The 18,440-nt window shown below is 51.1% G+C and overlaps 2 protein-coding genes across 10 annotated transcripts; one reads left to right on the top strand and one right to left on the bottom strand.

Moving 5' to 3' along the window:
• The first annotated feature begins 207 nt into the window (after nt 1–207).
• Nucleotides 208–5,930, top strand: ABI3 (ABI family member 3). The gene is made up of 8 exons (XM_084496153.1): nt 208–449; nt 1,375–1,542; nt 2,433–2,609; nt 3,316–3,398; nt 3,659–3,754; nt 4,208–4,389; nt 4,514–4,639; nt 4,855–5,930. Exons 1-8 carry the CDS (start codon nt 333–335, stop codon nt 5,013–5,015), a joined length of 1,110 nt encoding a protein of 369 aa, XP_084352279.1. The 5' UTR covers nt 208–332; the 3' UTR covers nt 5,016–5,930.
• On the bottom strand, nt 5,818–14,406 carry PHOSPHO1 (phosphoethanolamine/phosphocholine phosphatase 1). 9 transcript variants are annotated; one of them, XM_084496148.1, is made up of 5 exons: nt 14,214–14,406; nt 13,351–13,563; nt 12,236–12,337; nt 9,212–9,328; nt 5,818–8,356 (listed from the first exon to the last, which is right to left on the bottom strand). In XM_084496148.1, exons 4-5 carry the CDS (start codon nt 9,254–9,256, stop codon nt 7,598–7,600), a joined length of 804 nt encoding a protein of 267 aa, XP_084352274.1. In that variant the 5' UTR covers nt 9,257–9,328; nt 12,236–12,337; nt 13,351–13,563; nt 14,214–14,406; the 3' UTR covers nt 5,818–7,597. The 9 variants fall into 9 exon arrangements, with proteins under 9 accessions (XP_084352274.1, XP_084352275.1, XP_084352270.1 ...); XM_084496149.1 differs by having other exon boundaries at nt 9,212–9,498; XM_084496144.1 differs by lacking the exon at nt 13,351–13,563.
• Nucleotides 14,407–18,440: the final 4,034 nt, after the last annotated feature.

Consider the following 18,440-nt stretch of genomic DNA (forward strand, 5'->3'; position numbering starts at 1 on the left):
GAGGCCCTGAGGAAGTGCCTGCAGGCCACTCTTGTCCACTGCTCCAGTGGGATGTCTGTCAACTGTGACACGGGGCTCCCCTTCTAGCCCACCTCCCCACAGGCGAGCAGAGCTGGGGAAACACTCGCTTCCTCTCCTGGTGTTCCCCTGCCTCTCCCTGGCTCTCCCAGCGCCAATGCCTGAAGGTGGCTGGAGAGGTCATATGCTTGTGGGGCATCCCTGTGGGGGCTGGGACATTGAGGGACCCGCAGGCCCTGCGTCAGCAGTGCTGCGAGCTTCAAAACCCGGCGCCGAGGAGGCTGGGGAGGAAGTGGGCGCTCAAGCTCAGCACCATGTCGGAGCTGCAGCAGCTGCAGCAGTGTGACATCCCCGCAGCCAGGCAGGTCCTGCGCGACAACCACTGCAATCTCCACCGGGTCGCTGACTACTGCGAGAGCAACTATGTGCAGGTGAGGGCGTTGAGGGACAACATGGGGTGAACTGTGATGTCGGAGTCAGCTAGGAGCCTTATCAAGCTTCTTATTGAGATGGTGGTACTTGTGGATGAGGGTGGGGGGTGGGGAGGGTGGTGTGATGGTGAAGACTCTTGGTGATGGCAGCTCAAGCCTCCCCACTCACTTCCTACCCAGCGGTGAAAGCTCTCAGGGTTTATCGCGTGCTTTGGTTTCTCGTAATGCTCCACAGATGCTTCTCTGCTCAGCTCTCAGAATTAGGACTGGGACAAAGGGAAAGTCATCCAAGGGTTTTTGCCATCAGAGATAACCAGGGAGGGGACCATGAACACCAGCTCAAGCTGTCCCTGGGGTTGTGGAGGTGTCTCCTCACAGGACAGGGGCAAGCTGGGTATCTGCACAGGGCTCGCCCCCACCACATGTCCTGATGTAGAATGGGCACAAAGCTCTGCTGCCATCAGCTTCCCTCCTCCTCCTCCCTGCCTTGATCCCCTTGTGACCAGCTGAAGGAAAGGTGGGGCAGGGGCTTTTGGGATACAGTAGAAGGGAAAAGGGTTGCTTTGGCCCTGTATGCTGAGGAGAGTGTCTTGACAACGGGGTCCCCTTGTGCTTTAAAGGATCCTCTCTTGGTGGCATCACTCATGCATGGCAGAACCCTGCATTGTGCCACTGCACCAGGACGGTGCTGTCCCTGTCCAGGGAGGAGTCACCATCATCTCAGTGCCAGAAAAGCTGAGCACTGCTGACTGTCTGGTGTTTGAGTCCTGCTGGCTGAGCTGGAGGAACTGTGATGCATTTGGAAAGAAGAAGCATCTTCACTTCCATATGACCCCAGCGTGCAGATGGTGGCAGGAGGGTGAACGTGACGTGGTGTGGTATCAGCTGTCTCAGCTTGGCTCACCAGGTGTGTTTTGCCCTCCAGGCGAGTGATAAGCAGAAGGCGCTGGAGGAGACAATGGCATTTAGCACCCAGTCCCTGGCCAGTGTAGCGTACCAGGTCAGCAGCCTGGCCACCACTTTGCTCCAGCTGCTAGACCTGCAGGTGGCCGAGCTGCGGAAGGTGGAGGCCAACATCAGCTGCGTGGCTCAGGTGTGTCTGTTCTCCAACCACTGACATTTCATGTTGGGTCCATGTTCCTGTGAGATTTGGGCCCTGAAAAGGATGGGGTGGTCTCCAGAAAAAGGGACTGTTATTGAGAATATTTGGACAGCTTAAAAGGACTGGAGACCATCCTTCAACATGGTTTCAAGAGCCCATCAGAGCATCTTGCAGTGCTTGATCTCTCACCCCAGGGTGATGGTGGTGACCCAACAGGTTGTTGAAGGACAAGTCCACCTGGGGCTCAGAAACCGTTGTCTTCTGGGGGGTGGGAGGGAGCAGGCACTGTCTCAGTGTGGGTGTTTGCAAGTAATGGTGAAGGGGACCATGGGAGCCACCTGTGAAGCCACCTGCAGCGTGGAGCAGTCGTGTTGCTTTACCTGCTTTCTCCCCTCAATGGAAACTGGTGTTATCCTCTTGGAGCCTGAGGACACTGGTGCAGAGCTCTGCAACCACCCACCTTCTTCCTGACACTTGAAAGTTGCCTGGAGCTTTTACTGCCATGGAAGGGACCTGGCAGTCACTCTGGAAGCAGCAGGAAAGTGGCTGAGACTTGCAAATTCCTCACCATTGTCTTATGCCTTTGCTCTTCCGTTTTAGGAAAGGCCAAATCCACTGCAGGTGGATATGGTGGCATCAATGGCATTGCTTGCCTTGATGAGATGTAGAAGAGCTGGTTCTGACCCCATGACTTCTATGGGGGCTCCACACAGGCCAGCGGGATCAGGCTGAAGCTTGAATTAGGCCTGATCTCTGGCTTATTTTATAGGCAGGGAGAGGGAGATGTGGGGAGGTCTGTGAAGGGCTGGTGGGACTTGGAGGTGGCAGCAGAGGCGGGGAGAACCCAGGAGGGGATGGTGGTGATAATGCCATCTCCACAGAGGATTGACATGCACAAGGAGAAAGTTTCTCGACGGGAGATTGGCTCATTGACCATCAGCAAGAGGTTTCCAGCCCACCAGAAGATCATGTCACCTCCCAGCCCACCCTGCCTGGAGCCCTACTACAGGAAACCCCTCAACTTTAGCATCCTGGATGACATTGGTCATGGCATAAAGGTCAGCCTGGTGATGGGGTCAGCATGAGGAGGATGTCCCATGGAAAGGTGGAGGCTCAGATGGGCTTTCTCAGTCCCCAGTGACCTGGGGTTATGCTGGTGGGTGCACAGATGGGCTCAAACCCCTCCTGGATGGAGAAGTGTGTGTGTGTGGGGGTCTGTCTGTACTCTCCCCCAGCCCATCCCAGAACTCATCCCACTGGGGCTCAGTGGTCCTATCTTGGGGCAGGAGGAGAATAGGGCATGGTCAAATGCAGCCAGAAAGACACACAATGCTTGAGTTGCTTGGCCAAGGCTGGCAGCAATGCTGGGGCCAGGGCTGAGCCGCTGTGCTCTCACTCCCACAGTGCTTTTTCAGCACCGAAACTGCTCTCATCAGCTGCCCTTGCCAGAAGGTGCTGGGGGGGAAGGGTGGTGGCGGTGTTCAGCGGAATCACAAGTACATGAACAGTGTGAAACCACCACGGGGCTGGAGGGGAAGTGGTGGTGCTGGAGCTGCTGTTCCCACGGTGGCAATACAGCACTGCAGCACCAGCACTTTCTGCTGCTTGGCTGTTTCCGTCAGCTGGGGCAGCTCCCAGCTCCCTGGACCACCTGGCAGCATCCCTTGGGGAAGGGTGGAGCAAAGAGCACAGGTATGCTGCTGCCCACAGGGACATCGGGGTGCAGTGTGCTTGTCATGTGTCCGTGTTTCCTTCTGCCTGCAGGACCACAGCACCCAGCTCTCCCGCACAGGCACCCTGTCTCGGAAAGGGATTAAGTCAACCACACAGTCTGCAGGCACCCTGGGGTGAGGCTTCCAGGGGCAGGGGGAAGGGGGTGCAGCAGTGGGGACTTTATCTTTCTGGACCAGCTGTGACCATCACGGCCAACACAATGCTGGTGTCACTGAGCAGGTGGCAATGGTGGTTACACAGCCACAAAGTGCACTACAGGTTCATGTGATGCTGCTGTCATTGGTGTCCTGTCCCTAACCCCATGCCAAGGCACTTTCTGTAAAGGAGGTGCAGTGGGAGGAGGAAGGGGGCTCAGTGGCTGCTCTGCTTTCAGGAGGAGCACCCGTGTCCCTGAGCCCATACAACCACCTGTGGTTCCTCTGGGAAAGCTCTCCACAGCCTCGTCCACCTCCTCTCTGACATCAGTCAGGTACAGGCACGGTTCTGAAAGGCCCAGGGGTCAGTGGGCCTGGGGCAGCCATGGTCACCCTGCTGCTCTGGGGAGCTTCCACTTGCAGAGAGGTTTTGGTTTTATATACATATATGTGTGTGTGTGTGTGTATATATATATGTATATATATGTATATATATAAATACATATATATATGGTTTTGGGGAGTTTGAGATTCACCGCTCTAGTCAGTGCTCATCTCTAGAACAAAAATACCTTTAAAGAGAGGGTACATAATGGGGAAACTGACGCATGGAGTGAGGAAATGGTTTGCACAGGGTTAGCACACAGATGCTGAGGTCCCTGACCATGGTGACCACAGTGGGTGTCACCCTGTGCTGGCATGGGGCAGGTGTCTGTGTTCAAAGACAAGGGGCTGAGCCGCAGATCTGGCCTGGCTCCTCTGACCTGGCATTGCCTCTGAACCCCCAGCTCAACTGGAGCCCTGGGAGACACTGGTGAAGGCATCCCTGCAGCACCAGCACTCCTGTCCCTCCCAGGACCACCTCCCCTGGCTGCAGCCACTGTCCTGCCACCTTCACCTCTCCCCACAGACCTACCCCCCCCACCGCTGGGGGACCTGGCCTTACCTCCACTGGACATCATCCCCCCAGGTGAGTGCTGAGGTGGTTCAGAGGTGCTCATCATGGGGGAAACAGGGACACAACTGTTGCATGCGGCCCCTGTTCCATGTGGAGCCCTTTTTCCCCCATTGCTTTTTTGGGGGGGAATTTGCAGTTTCTGATGACCTCGAGCCACTGCTGCTGCCACCACCAGCTTTGCCTGACCTTGAAGATTTCACCCCACCACTGCCACCAGATGTGGAGGAGCCCCCCTGGGTCCCAGCAAGCTACCTGGAGAAAGGTACAGCAGCTCTAGGTTCAGGTCCACCAGGATCCACCAGATTTCTTTGCCCCGTTGAGCCTCTGACCTCATCCACAGCACCAAGGGAGCAACTGTGCTCCCCCTAGAGGACAGCATGGAGGGGCTCACACCTTCTCTCCTGCCCTCCCTGGTGGTGAGTTGTCCTGGAGCTGGCCTTGTCCTGCTCCATGGCATTTCTCTCCCTCTTCTCACAGTGGTGACCCTCTATCCCTATGCACAGCAGAAGGACAACGAGCTCTCCTTCCAGCCCGGGGCCCTCATCTACGTCACACGGAGGTACTCGGATGGATGGTGTGAGGGTGTCATGGGCGAGGAAGTAGGTTTCTTCCCTGGCAATTATGTGGAGCCCTTCTGAGTGCCAGGGGTAGGCACCCTCTGCACCCGCAACCCCTGATCACCCACCTGGCTCAGCTGCATCCACTCATGCTGAGGCTGCAGGAGGTGTGGAGGGCTCTGCTATGCATTGAATTTTGGCTTTGCACAGATGGTGTTCTGCACAGCTCAAAGCTTTTGCTGCAGCATGGCGAGGGCAGCCATGCTGGGGCTCCATCTCAGATGCTGTGACCCTCACTGCTGCACCCTGGCAGCCTCCAGCACCAAGTGCATCCCCACTGCCTGCTCCCTGCACCTCTCTCACCCATGTTTTATTTTTTAATTACACCAGAAATCACTGCTGATAATGTGGTAAAGGTTCAGCACTAGGGCAACTCATGCTGCCTGAAACGTGGAGGGCAGCAAGCCTGAAATCCCTTGGACTAGCCCTGGTGATGCTCTCTGGGAGGCCCCAGGGTATAGCAGAACCAAAGCTCAGAAATCATGAATGATCATGGGTGCAAGGAGGACAGAAGCACTCTAGCAGTAACCCCAAAGAAAATGCTTGTTGTGCCCAGCTGCTTGAGTAATGGGGAGAGGGCGGGGGGGGGGGGGGGGGGGGAGAAGCTGAGCCAAAAGATGCTGCAGAACACTATTTGTATAATTGTAACCCAGCCCCATTCCCTGTGCCCTCCCACCCCCACCCCGTCTGCCTCCTTCAGCAGTCCAAGGAAGAGAAATGCCATGTACATGCACCTCACAGCCATTTCAGCCATTTCACACCCAGGTTTATGTTCTGGATAAAAATAAACTGTGTATCTGTAATATATAGATATATATCTATATACATATATATGTATTTTTTTAATTCCATGGCTTTGAGTTCCACACAGTTGAACAGGGTCCAGAAGAGGAAGAACAAAGAGAGAGAAAAATTAAATAAATGAGGAACAACTCAGGGCTGCTTTGGTTATTTCCTTACCGCTCAGATTTGTTGCCAGGATTTCTATGCTTTGAAGTAGTTACAAATCACCCTCTGGGGCCGTTAAGGCTGTGGATAAATCCAGGAAAAGCCAACACCAGAGAGCAACAAATGCTGCAGGTCCCCCCTGCAGAGTGCAATTAGAAGGGGCAATTAATACTGCAGTGGGGCAGGAGGGCACAGAAGGTTTAGCCTCCAGGGATCCAGTACCAGGAGAAATGCCAAAGCACCACACCTCCCTCTCCAGCTGGTGGGTAGTTTCAGCACCTCTTGACCAGGTCACACCTGAAGTCACAGGGGAGTCAATACAATTCAGCAAACACAAGTAGACAGCTGGTAAGACTGTCTCAATGTGGAGGAACCTGTCTGCATCAAGAATGCAGGGGACCTTCTGCCCTGGAAGTGAAAGCAGCGGGTGGAAGAAGAAAGTGAAGTCAGGTCCTCTTCCCTGTAGTGGGACATGGCCTTTGTGCCCATACCCTGGGAAAGTGGGGTGGGGGCAATGGGAGCTAAACAATCATAGAATGGCTTGGGTTGGAAGGGACTTTAAAGATTACCCAGTTCCAACCTCCCTGCCATGGGCAGGGATGCCACCCACCAGATCAGGTTGCTCAGGGCCTCATCCAATCTGGTCTTGAACACCTCCAGGGATGGGGCATCCACAACCTCTCTGGGCAACCTGTGCCAGCGCCTCACCAGCCTTTGAATGAAGAATTTCCTCCTAACAGTGAATCTAAATCTCCCTCTCTTTTATTTTTTTTTTTAGTTTAAAACCATTCTCCCTTGTCCTGTCATTATCTGACTCAGCAAAAAGTTGCTCTCTGTCTTCTTTATAAGTCCCCTTTAAGTACTGAAAAGTTGCAGTAAGGCCACCCTGGAGCCTTCTCTTTAGGCTGAAGAGCCCCAGCTCTCTCAGCCTTTCTTCATAGGAGATATATATATATATACTTTTTTTTTTTTGCAAGGTACCACCTTTCCAAAAGGCTTTCTGCTACTCTTCTTCCCCACACCCACCCCACCCCAGAAAATAAAGTCTTAAGCAACAATTATCTCCAGCAAAAGGCTCACCAGCTGAGCAAGGAGGTGTGAAGTGTATGGCAAGCTGTGGAGCCTGGGCAGCACAAATTTCATGGATTAAATTTCTAATAGCTTCCTGAAGAGGCAAGGAGCCCTCATAGCATCAGGTTGAAGGTGACAGCACGCAGTTTCTGCGTGGCAAGCAAAGATGAGCAGGAGGAGAGCAGGGTAAAGTCGAGAGGAAGCATGTGCAGGGCTCAGCCTTCAGGAAAGCTGGCTTCTGGATTTTAAAGAATTGCTCTTGTGAAGTTAAAAGGGAAAAACAAAAAACAAAAACCACGCTGTTAGTGTTGTCAAGCACCGACACTGGAGTTGATGTCCAAGCTGCATAGAGAAGACGTCATCTCAACATGGCAATGGAAAAGGGAAAGGCTGGGGTGAGGGGTGGGTAGAGAAAGTGCTTTTACCACTGGGGAGAAAGGAGCGTGGAGAGGAAGGCAGGAAAGCAGCCCAGGAATCAGAGTCCCAGTGAGTAGTGCCAGATGATCATGGAGTACAGGACCTGACCCCTCCAGGACTCTCCTTTCCCAGATGCTTATGGTAAACAAGCCTCTTTTGAGCTATCTTCAACACTTCTTGAGGACATCCTGGAGATAGCGGGTGACCTCTGTAGCTGACTCCCAGGGAACAACAGTGGCCTGGAAAGCTCCAGGTTGCTTATTCTCCATCTCTTGCGTCATCCGGTGCATGGGGTAACCCTTCCGTGGGAAAGCAATATCAGCTGAAGTCAAAGTCACAGAAGGGCAGAAGTCATTGGCACCGTCTCCCACATAAAAGACCCTCTCAAACTCCACCTCTTCCTGGGCTCTCTCTGCCAGATACTCTGTTAGGATTTTGCGTTTGCACATGTTGGCTGGGCAGTCAAGGCACTTGTGGCTGTGGTAGGGCCCCAAGGTGAAGTACCCCCTTTTGTCAAAGCTGGATGGGTTGCTGAAGATTTTGCGGAAGAGAGAGTAGAAACCAGCTGCCCTCAGATTGCATTCAATGCCAAACATGTTGGCATCGGAGATGAGGATGATCTCAAAGACTTCATGGTTCTTGGAGAGGAACTGGAAGAGGTCAGGCATGCCAGGGGACAGGGGAATGTTCTCATATACAGTCTTGAAGTCCCCCATCTTGACACCTTGGTCTCCCATGTACGTCAGGACACGCTGCATGTACTCGTTGTAGAAGCCCTCACAGAAGGTCTGCCGGATGTGCTCTGGAAGTGCCTGCCCTGGTGCTGCCCTGATGATGGAGTCATCACTGTTCTCATTGATGATGGTCTCATCAAAGTCGAAGATGAGGAGGTACTTTGGAGGCTGGGAGCTGGCCATACCAACACCCTGTGAGGTGGAAGAGTAAAGCCCAACAGTTAGTCCAAGGCGCTTTGCTTTGGACCCAGCACAGTGAGGGCAATAAACACAATAGCAAGAGGCTGCCAACTCCACAGAGCAATGTTTCTTTGCTAAGTTATCATTGCCTGTCTTTTGCCATGTCGCTTGTTAACCCCGCTGAGGGTTGGGTGGGGGGGTAGTCCACTGCTGACATACCTTAGCCCTAACTCTAAGGTGTTTATTCTTCCTACAGAGAGATCATTTTGCTACTGCCAATTCCTTTACTGCAGTCAAGGTGGTTGGTGTGCTAAGCTACCGCCATACATGTCCTTCCAAAGGACATGGACAGCATTAGCCTTGGGGAGTTTATGTGCAGCAAGGGTCCTGTGGAGGGGACGGAGCAGTTTGCTCCCCACCCCACTCCTGTCACAGCTGAAAAACGGGATTTGTGTCCCTGTAAACCCCTCTTGCTGCTCCTTCTTGTAGGCTCACCTGTTCAAGGACAAGTCTGGCTCTTCCTAAGAGGAAAAGACTTTGCAGGTTAATTTTTGCTCTGTCACCTGGACGTGGTTTGCCTCTGGGTTGGGCTCTGCAGGCACCATGGGCTCCCAAGAGGCCCAGGGTAACTCAGAGCTGGGGCCTGCCTGTCTCTAAAAACAAAGTAAAACCATGTTGCTGACAATGTGTGAAGCCAGAGAGCCCCAGCCTCTCAGTGTTGAACCCAGCAGCATCTGCTGACTGCCCCCAGCTGGTCTCTGTGCACATCTCATGTGTGTCAAGAGATGTGCAGGACAGATACTTTACTTCTGCTCCCTGACCCTGAGAAGAGACAGAGAGGTCAAAACAGATGAGAATCACACTGACCTTAAACAGGCATGGCAGCCCAACACCCTCACAGCACCTTTTCATTTTAAGACCATCACTCTCCAAGCACCGCTTTGATGAAGGTCCTGTTTAGGGCTCTCTGTGCTGGTCTCCTCACTGCAAACCACAAGGGTGATGTTGGTTAATCACTTTGTTTTCCCTGTCTGTCACCTTCGGATACTGTATCAGAAGTCACAGTGCACTCAGAAACATGTGGCTCCAGCTTGCCAACGTGGAGTGGTGCGCTGAGTTGTCTATGTCCTGCAGTGAGCTTCCAAGCTCGCAACCTTTTATACCAGGAAATAAACAATTAAATGACTCTGTAGAGAGCAGGGTGAGTGGCCATGCACCTGAGACCCCTTAATACTCCCAAGTGCTCAGGCTTTGTCACATATTAAAGGATCCAGCTCAGCAATATACCCTGCCAACATGTCCTGTTCCGTGATTGTCCTGATTTTCTTCCAGTATAGTTTGGGTCGTTTTTAATTAAAAAAAAAAATATATATATATATATATAAAATATTTTTTTTTTTAAAGGGAGTCATTATCTTGGAATGAAAAAAGGGCTCAGGCAGCTCCAGTAAAGACATGCCAGTCTGCCACCCCAGAGCAAAGTCAGGCCCCAGACTACTTCCCCTGAATTGTGCCGACCTCTTGTGGTCCATAGTGATAAAAACAGAGTGACAGAAAAGCTCAGAATGCTAAACCTCACAGATCAACCTCTTTGGGAACTTTGGCAGACAGTCAGAATAAGGAAAAACATACTGGGAAGTGGGAAATTTCAATTGTTTGCTAGTACCGCATCTTAGCTGAAGCTAGGAGGATTTCAATGTTCTTTTTTTTTTTGACATTAGCATCACAATAGGAAGTTTGTTATCTGAAGGTGATTTATTCGGGATGTGTCTAGTTTTAATTCTAGCATCAGGCTATTTTGGCCACAGTTGCTGAATCCACCAAAACAAAACATAACTGCAAAGCAAATATAGCATACTGCAAAAGAAAGTGGTCACTCAAAATTAAACCCCAGTTTAAAATTTTGTAAAAGCAACTTTTTATGAAACCTTCAAACCAAAATCTAGTTACTCAGATTCATAGAATGGTTTGGGTTGGAAGGAACCTTAAAAATCATCCAGTTCCAGCCCACCCACAATGGGCAGGGATGCCTTCCACTAGGTCAGGTTGCCCAAACTAACTTCTATGTTAAAATTTTCCATCAAAAGATGATGCTTATTAACAGACACGACTTGAAACAAAATGAAGTTACAGACAGCCTGGAGGTAAAATTAGTCATTGTGATTTTCAAGTCCTAATCAAAAGAAACAAGAAAAAAAAGTATTAAATGTGTGTGGAAGAGTAATTGCATTTTTTTCCTTTTAATTCTAAAGTGGCGTCAACAGTGAAAAAATAATTTTGGTTCAAACCATAAGGATGCATTATGGTAGCAAGTCACAGGCACATGGAAAGAGCCCTGGAACAGCTGGTTAGAGCCCCCATGGATGACAGCAGTTACAGGCAGCTATAAGAGATGATGTGGCTATAACAAGCTTATCTGACTCCTGAAAGAGCTTTCTTGGGTCTAAGATTTTTGTATTTTGCAAACAGAAAACAGAACAGATTTCAACAGATTCCACACATGGGCAGATGAGGTTGAACATAGATATTAACAGAAATCTTATAGTAGTTTATAGTCCCTTTAGCGTTTGTCATCTGAGGTTCCCCAATCCCCTTATATGTAGTCATCTCTCCCAAATTAAAGTTTTGTTATAAATATTTGAAAACAAAACAAAAACAAACAAACAAACACAAATCTATGAGCTGGAGAAAAGCCAGGTTGGTTCATTTTAGCTTGTCATCCTTTTAGAGCTGACCAGCATGAGGTCTGAAGGACCATTAGCCACCCAGGTCTCATGTGAATTTGCCCCATTGCAAGCTCCTCCCTTCAGTGACATCACTTTACTCTCACTGAAGTGCCATGGACATCAATAGCCCCATTGGGGATAAATCTAGCTGTGCCCATCAGCTGGAAAACAAAATCAGTTGTTCCACCAGGCTCATTGCTCCCAGTGTTGCCAGCACTGACACTGCAGTGACGTCCCTGTTACCCTGAAGAGCCTCAGACCAGCCCCAGGGGTTTGAGGTGAGTGCTCAGGCAGCAGCATCCCCCATCCAGGTCCCTCCAACCCACTCGAGCACCCGCAGACATGTTCAGAGATGAAATCTGGCAGACAGGAAAATGAAGCATCTGGGGACAATGAAATATCCCACCCCTTGCTCTGAGCAGATACTCTCCTTTCCTGGACTGTCCAAGGTTGTGGCAGAAGCATGAGACCACTGGACCATTTTCAGTGTCAACTTGGATTCTTGCTGCCCCATCCAGTGGCAGGAGATATGATTGTCCCTGCCATGCTTCAGCAAGAGGCCTCTTCCAATCTCAGCCCTCCTTGACACCACTATTAATTGCATCAATATGTGCATTACTTGTATGAGAGGAGGAAATAAAATCTAAGACAGTGTTATTTTGTGAATAAAGATCCAGGATGGGACTTTTCACTGCTGGCCTTCAGGGTAAGGCTGGACAAATCATGTTTTTCCCGTGTGCTGTTTTCTCCTTACGATTTGGAAATATGAGGTATCAGAATTAAATCTTCTTAAGAGATTGATGCTCTTTCTCTCCATCTAAAGATAACCAGGCTGAACTGTAGCTACATTCCAAGATTTGGCAACAGCCACATTAAACCCAGACTCTGCCACAAGGTGGAAGGCAGTAGAGACAAGACAAAATACTCAACAAACGTCCCAGCTCTGAAGTACTCTGACAAATACAGCCAGGAGCATGGGGAGGCTGTGGTGCTAGCAGGCAGGGTGGGCACAGCTGACTCTGTATGGGCTGGGGGGCAGCCCAGGCTTCCCTTGTGGTGGTGCGGATGACCAAATCCCTCCACAACTTTGCACCTCACAGCTCCATGAAGCAGCAAGCCATGGTACCGCTCCCACCAGAGCTATTTATACACGGAGATGACTCACCGAGCAACTGCTTCCTGGAAGAGTGTCCTTCCACCTTCTGTAAAAAAGAAGTCCTTCCAAAATAAAATAAAAGTGGCCGTGCTTCCTAACATTATTCAAAGCCTGAATGTTGAAACAGAAAATGAAACACAAAGGGTTAAACAAGCAATTCAGGATGAGGGTCAAAATACGCCTGATAAAAGCAGTGAGCTGTTGGTGTCACTGACAGAAGAATTTCCCAGGGTAGTTTATCCCTAAAATCTTGATGTTTTCTGTCCCTCCAGTCATCCTCAGGCATCTTTCTGCCTCACAGAGGCCCAGAGTGGAAAGGCTGGAAACCAGGAGTATTTGCCTCCCTTGTTATCTCCACAGTTACTGCTGTGCATCCCAGGGGAACTCCACCCTGCCATGGGATTTAGGGCTTAATCCCATAACGGGTTCAATGCAGGACAAGTTGCAGGGAGAAGAGCAGCACTGTGCTGCACGCTCACCCTCTGCTGCAGGATCAGGCCCTGCGCAAACGCAGACAGGGATCAGCACCTGGTTTCAGAGCTGGCTACTTCTGAGCTTTGAAAGCAAATGGGGCACTGGGGCATTTCCCAGTTGTAAGAACAGTCCCTCAAGCAGATTTTAATCACCCTGCTTACTCTACTCATCTGCTCGTATGTTTTTGACGTTTTTAAGCTTATCAAACCATTTGATGTTTCTGGAGCGTACAACCTTTTTTTAAAATTCAAAATCCAGCCATTAACCTTTGGAAGACTTGTTTGACCACCCACTAGAACGGTATGAAAGTAAAAACAAGAGTCCTGTTGCCCCAAAAGCAAAGGAGAGGAAAATATTCCTCTCTAGCACAGACACCAGCACCACTGGACAGTTTTGCTGCTCCTGGAATTAAACCAGACCTGCTTGTGTCCCTGGCTCGGTCCATTTTTCAAACAGCTCCTGAACCAGAAGCTAATGAGCAAACCAGTAACAAATAACCAAACACTGGAGCTCAGAGCAGCACATCTCAGCCAGCCCTCACCCCATCTGCACGGTGTGGTGCCTAATTCCTGTCCTCCCCTCCACAGCGTCCTGTACCCGATAGCTCTCACTGCTCCCCGAATTCCTTTTGCAAGAGCAAATTAAAACACCTTCCCCGCAGCCACTAAGGCCAGGACTTGTCCTCCTAGCTCCCTTCCCATGCGTTCAGATGGGGTATTGCAGACACTCCAGTCACTCTGGGTGATGGGATGTTCCTTTCTTCCCCTGCTCTGTCTAGCAGAAAGCAAAACACAGCGTGCTCCCAGCCAAAGGCTCCCGAAACAAGCGTCAGGGCCAAAGCACCGCTCTCTGCCACCTCGACTCTGAAAAAAAAAAAAAAAAAAGCCGAAGCAGGTTGTTTTGGCCCTGAAACGCTGCACTTGGGAGGTGACGAATGCCGGATCCAGACAGATGGTGGCTGCTTTGCAGAGTTCAAAATCAGCTCCCAGAGCCCGGCCCGGCGCCGCCGCTGCCGCCGGGCACACGCGTCCCCGGGGGCCGGCGGGCACCGACAGCGGCCGCTGCGCCGAGTCCGAGACCGACGCGTCCCGAACCGCTGCCCGCCGCCAAGGAGAAGGGCAGGTGCCGGTGCCGGTGCCAGCTCCCTTGTGGCCGCTCCTCGGGACCCGCCGGTACCGGCGACAGCCGCGGCAGGGCTGCCTGACGCGTGATCGGTGCCTGGAGGCTCCTGCCGGGTACCGGCACCTCCCGGGAGCGGCACCAGCCTCAGCGCTCCTCGGGTAGCCCCGCCGGATCGGTGCCTTCCAGGACCGGCACCAGCCGCCGGAGACTCCTCCCGAGCGGGCACCTCTCGGCACCGGCACCGGTCCCGGCAGATCGGCGCCCCCCGGAGCAGGCACCCGGCTCCCCCGCGCACCGCTCGGAGTCTTCGACCGGGGTTGCTACCTCCCGGTCCCGGCGCCAGCCGTTCCGGTGCCGACTCACGCCCGCTCAGCCCCCAGACCTTCCTTACCGGCTCGGAACCTCCCGGGCGCGCCCGGATCCCGCCGGTGCCCGTAGGCGCGCTCCCAGACCCGCGCACCCGCCGCGATCGGAGCCGGGCACCGGCGGCTCGGGAGCGCCTCGGGGCCAGCGCCGACGCCGGGGCTGCCGCGAGCGCGGCCCCTTTAAAGCGACGCAGCGAAGGCCCCGCGCCGCTCCACGGGACAACCGCAGTCCTGCAACGTCACCGCCCGCATAGCCAATCGCGGCCACGCCGGCGCACACCGAAGGAGGTGGTGCCCGCCGCAGCCCCGCCCCTACCGGCGCCCTCCCGCACACGGGGGCTCAGGCAGCCCCCCCCCCCCCCCCCCCCCCCGCAGGCCGGGCTTCGGCCCACCCCGCGCTCCCCAGGCCGCCCCGGCACAGCGCCGCCTGGCCCGGGGCGCGGCCGGCCGCAGGACCGCAGGGAGCACGGCGGCCACGTCCTCGCCCCGAGCCGCCCCCTGCTCCCGGGCGGCGCGGTCCCTGGGGGTTCGCAGCCCGCGCCATGTGTACGGGAGGCACCGGCGATGCCAGGGGGCCCGGAGCCGAGCTCGGCCACAGGCTGCAAGCGGAGGGCGTGGGCAGGGAGGGACCGTCACAGCACGGCCTTCGCAAACGTGTACTTAGCGGGCTGCCTAAGGTGGGGTTTGTGCCTCGCTTTTTAATTAACGACGTCTAAAAAAAGGACGCAAACCTCAAGAGAGCTGCAAACAGCGCGGCCTTCTGTACACGGGCTGGGTGAGGACCGCTGAGCCTCCCCACCCCGCTGCCAGCTGCTCTGGGGCGAGCCACGTTGCCTAAGTGCTCAAGCTGTCCTTAGACCTTTAACATTTCCCCCTCTCTCCAAAATTCGGTTCTGGCTCCAACCGACCAGAACACTAGAGCAGCCCAACTAGACCTCTCCTCATGGACTTCGCTCCCAGTTGTTAAAGGTTAGCGTCCTGTAAGCAGCGATAACTGCCAGCAGTCGCTATCCTTACAAAAGAACTCTACTGATCAAGGAAATATTTTATCATCTATTCAGTTAAAGACATTTTGCCTTTTTGATGTAGAGCACACACTGTTTCTTCTGTACAGCGTAGGTTTTGATGCTTTTCTTTTTGCATTAGCTCCCCCTTGGAGTTAAACCAGCTTCTATGAACACGTAAGTCTGTACTCAAAGTGATTTGTCAGTGGGTCTAAGGCAAGTGGGAAACTCAACAAGGGCAAATTCTCCCTGCCTTCTGTTGCTTTCCTACTGAAAGGCACCAGGGCAAAGATCATTCCAGAAACATCACAGGCAGAGGAGTTTGGCAAGGGTGATCCCGTCTCCCAGTGATTTTCCACTGCTAAGAACTCTGGAGAGCAAGTGAGGACAGCATTCCCTGCATTGGGCTGACTTGGCTCCTGGCAACCCCTGAACAGACAGGCAACCCTCTCATGAGCACACAATTTCCCTGCAGTGGGTGTAACATCCCCATGCTGCAGGAAATTCACTGATGTACACTTCTCTCCATGTTTGTCCTCCTGTTTTCTAACCCACAAGTAGATTGCATCAGCCCTTAAGTAACTGTAGGCTTACAAAATCCACGTAGTTGTTGTGTCTGCCCCCCCAACTTCCCTCCTGTGACACAATAAAGTTAGGTTAGTCTTAGTCCAATAGATGCCATTAAATCCATCCAGCCACCTGCTTCACATAGGGTCCAACCCTTATTGCACTACATATTTCAGGGAACCTCAGAGTAAATTTGGGGAACCTCAGAGTAAAACTAAAGCTTTCCTTTGTTCACAGAGGGGAGACCACCTCTACAGCTGTCTTTATGGCACATGGACAAGGAACCTTCAATTGCAGCTAGTCACCTCGTGCCATCTTCTCAACACAGTATTATCTTACACATTATTTCTAACAACATATTTTTGGTGGCCAAATAATATATGTATTTTTTTCTGATACTGAGCATACAATAACAAAATCCCTACCCTCAGAAAACAAACAAAACCCAACAAACTGTACACTCCTTTTGTTTCATTTCACTACTTGGGGTGACCTTCCCATGCATCTATTTCTGCAGTCTCTCACAGTGCAGCAGTTGGAACACTGGACACAAAGTGGCCAGCTTCACTCAGTTCAAGGCTAATTCAGTCAAAACTCAGCTCTCCCAAGGTTTCTCCAACTTGGGCTTCAGTTTTGTGCTTTGTAATGATAAGAATCAAGACAGACAGACTCCCCAGAGTGGCCAGGTTCACCCAGCAGTAGACGGGAACCCCAGATTTTCTGTTTTGTAAATGTTTTTAGGAAAATGAATTATTAAATGAGGTTAAGACAGTCATGCTCTGTAGCACTCCAGTCACCTTACTTGTACTCATGTGGTCAGGGGAAAGGGTATGACTCCAATTTCTTCTTAAACAAAATTTTTATCAAATATGTAACTTAAATCCTGGGCAAGTTCTTTATCCTCTGGCTTACAGACACCCTGGGAAATATGGATTCCACCACCCCAACAGCACTGCCATCTAGTTCTGACGAACTGAAAGACTCCCCCCTGTGATAACTTTTTCACCAAAAGCTCCTGTCTCTCTAGTTAAGCATCTTGAGGGAGAAGCCTTATATTTAAAATTATAGTTAAGAAAACATTTACAAGACTAATTACCACTAAGGATTCATATAACAAACAGCTATGATATAAAATCACTACAAGGGATTACAAGAAGCCAAACTGGAATTATGCAGCTCTATATAAAACAGATTACTTCATATGTTCGGGTCTATAAAACATATAGAAGTCAGGAAACAGGCAACAAGATAGGGCTTTTATGAGGTGAACTGACTTAAGAGTACTTAGTGTCCCTAATTAGGAAAATTCAATTTAAATAACGTGAAAATCTGGGGGATCTGAGACAGTAGCAGTTAATTAGAAACCAGCTTCAAAATTGGAGAAAAATTCCTAATTCAGCAAATTACTTCATGCAAAGATTCCAACATTGTTATGACTAGAGGAGCATGCTGCTGACTTCCTACATCTACTTCATTTGCTTCTTTGAGTGGCTGTCAGTGATCTGCTTCACTGCCATCTTGTGGCTAATCCTCCACAAAATGTTCTTCCTGCAGTTCTCCTCAACAGAAAGGAAACAGACTAAATTCCAGCCTTCTGGGGAACAATTTCTTTGTGGGGTGGGAAAAGTGTTAAGATCACAGAACACTCTGAGTTGGAAGGGACCCATGAGGATTGACTCCAACTGACTCCACACAGAACCTAGGAGTTAAACCAAGTATCTAAGAGACTGGTCCAAATGCTTCTTGCAACACTAACAGGTTTGGGGCCATGACCACTTCTCTGGGGAGCTTGTTAGTGCTTGACCACCCCTTCAATGAAGAACTTTTTCCTAATACCCGATCCGAACTTCCCATGACACAGCTTTAAGTCATTCTCTTGCATCCTCTCTCCAGTCAAGAGATGAGCACCTCCTTTTCTACTCCTCAGGATGAAGCTGCAGACAACAATGAAGTCAACCCTCAGTCTCCTCTTCTTTAAGCTGAACAAACCAAGTATTCCTCATAAGTCATGTCCTCTAGTCCTTTCACCATCCTTGTTGCCCTCCTTTGGAAGCATTCTAATATTTGCATATCCTTCTTATATTGTGGAGCCCCAGACTGCACACAGTACTTAAGGTGAGTCAGCACCAATGTTGAGTATAGTAGGACCGTCACGTCTTTTGATCAGTTAGCAGTACTGTGCTTGATGCACCCCAGGATATGGTGGACCCTTCTGGCCAACAGGGAACACTGTCAATTCATATTGAGCATCAACCAACCGTCCCAGAGAACTTTCTGAAGGGCTGCACTCCAGCCATTTGTCCCCCAGACTATACGTACCACCAGGAATACACTCTCTCAGGTGCAGAATTTGGTATTTGCTCGTTAAATTTCATACAGACGGTGATTACCCAGTGCTCTAACCTATCAAGATCTCTCTGTAAGGCCTCTCGGCCCTTAAGGCAATCAAGGGCTCTTCCAATTTTACTATCATCTGCAACCTTACTAAGTCCAGGTTGTTGATAAAAACACTGAAGAGAAACGGCCCTAAAATTAAGCCCTGAGGAACACCACTAATGGCTAACTGCCATCCTGTTACCCAATTTACTATAACTTTTTGTGCTTGACCCTTCAGCCATATGTTCACCCACAGTATTGTGTACATATCTCGCTGTAGGCTGGACATTTTGTTCAGGATACTGT

The sequence above is a fragment of the Aythya ferina genome (genome assembly GCF_964211825.1).
Source record: "Aythya ferina genome assembly, chromosome: 23".
Classification (NCBI taxonomy): domain Eukaryota; kingdom Metazoa; phylum Chordata; class Aves; order Anseriformes; family Anatidae; genus Aythya; species Aythya ferina.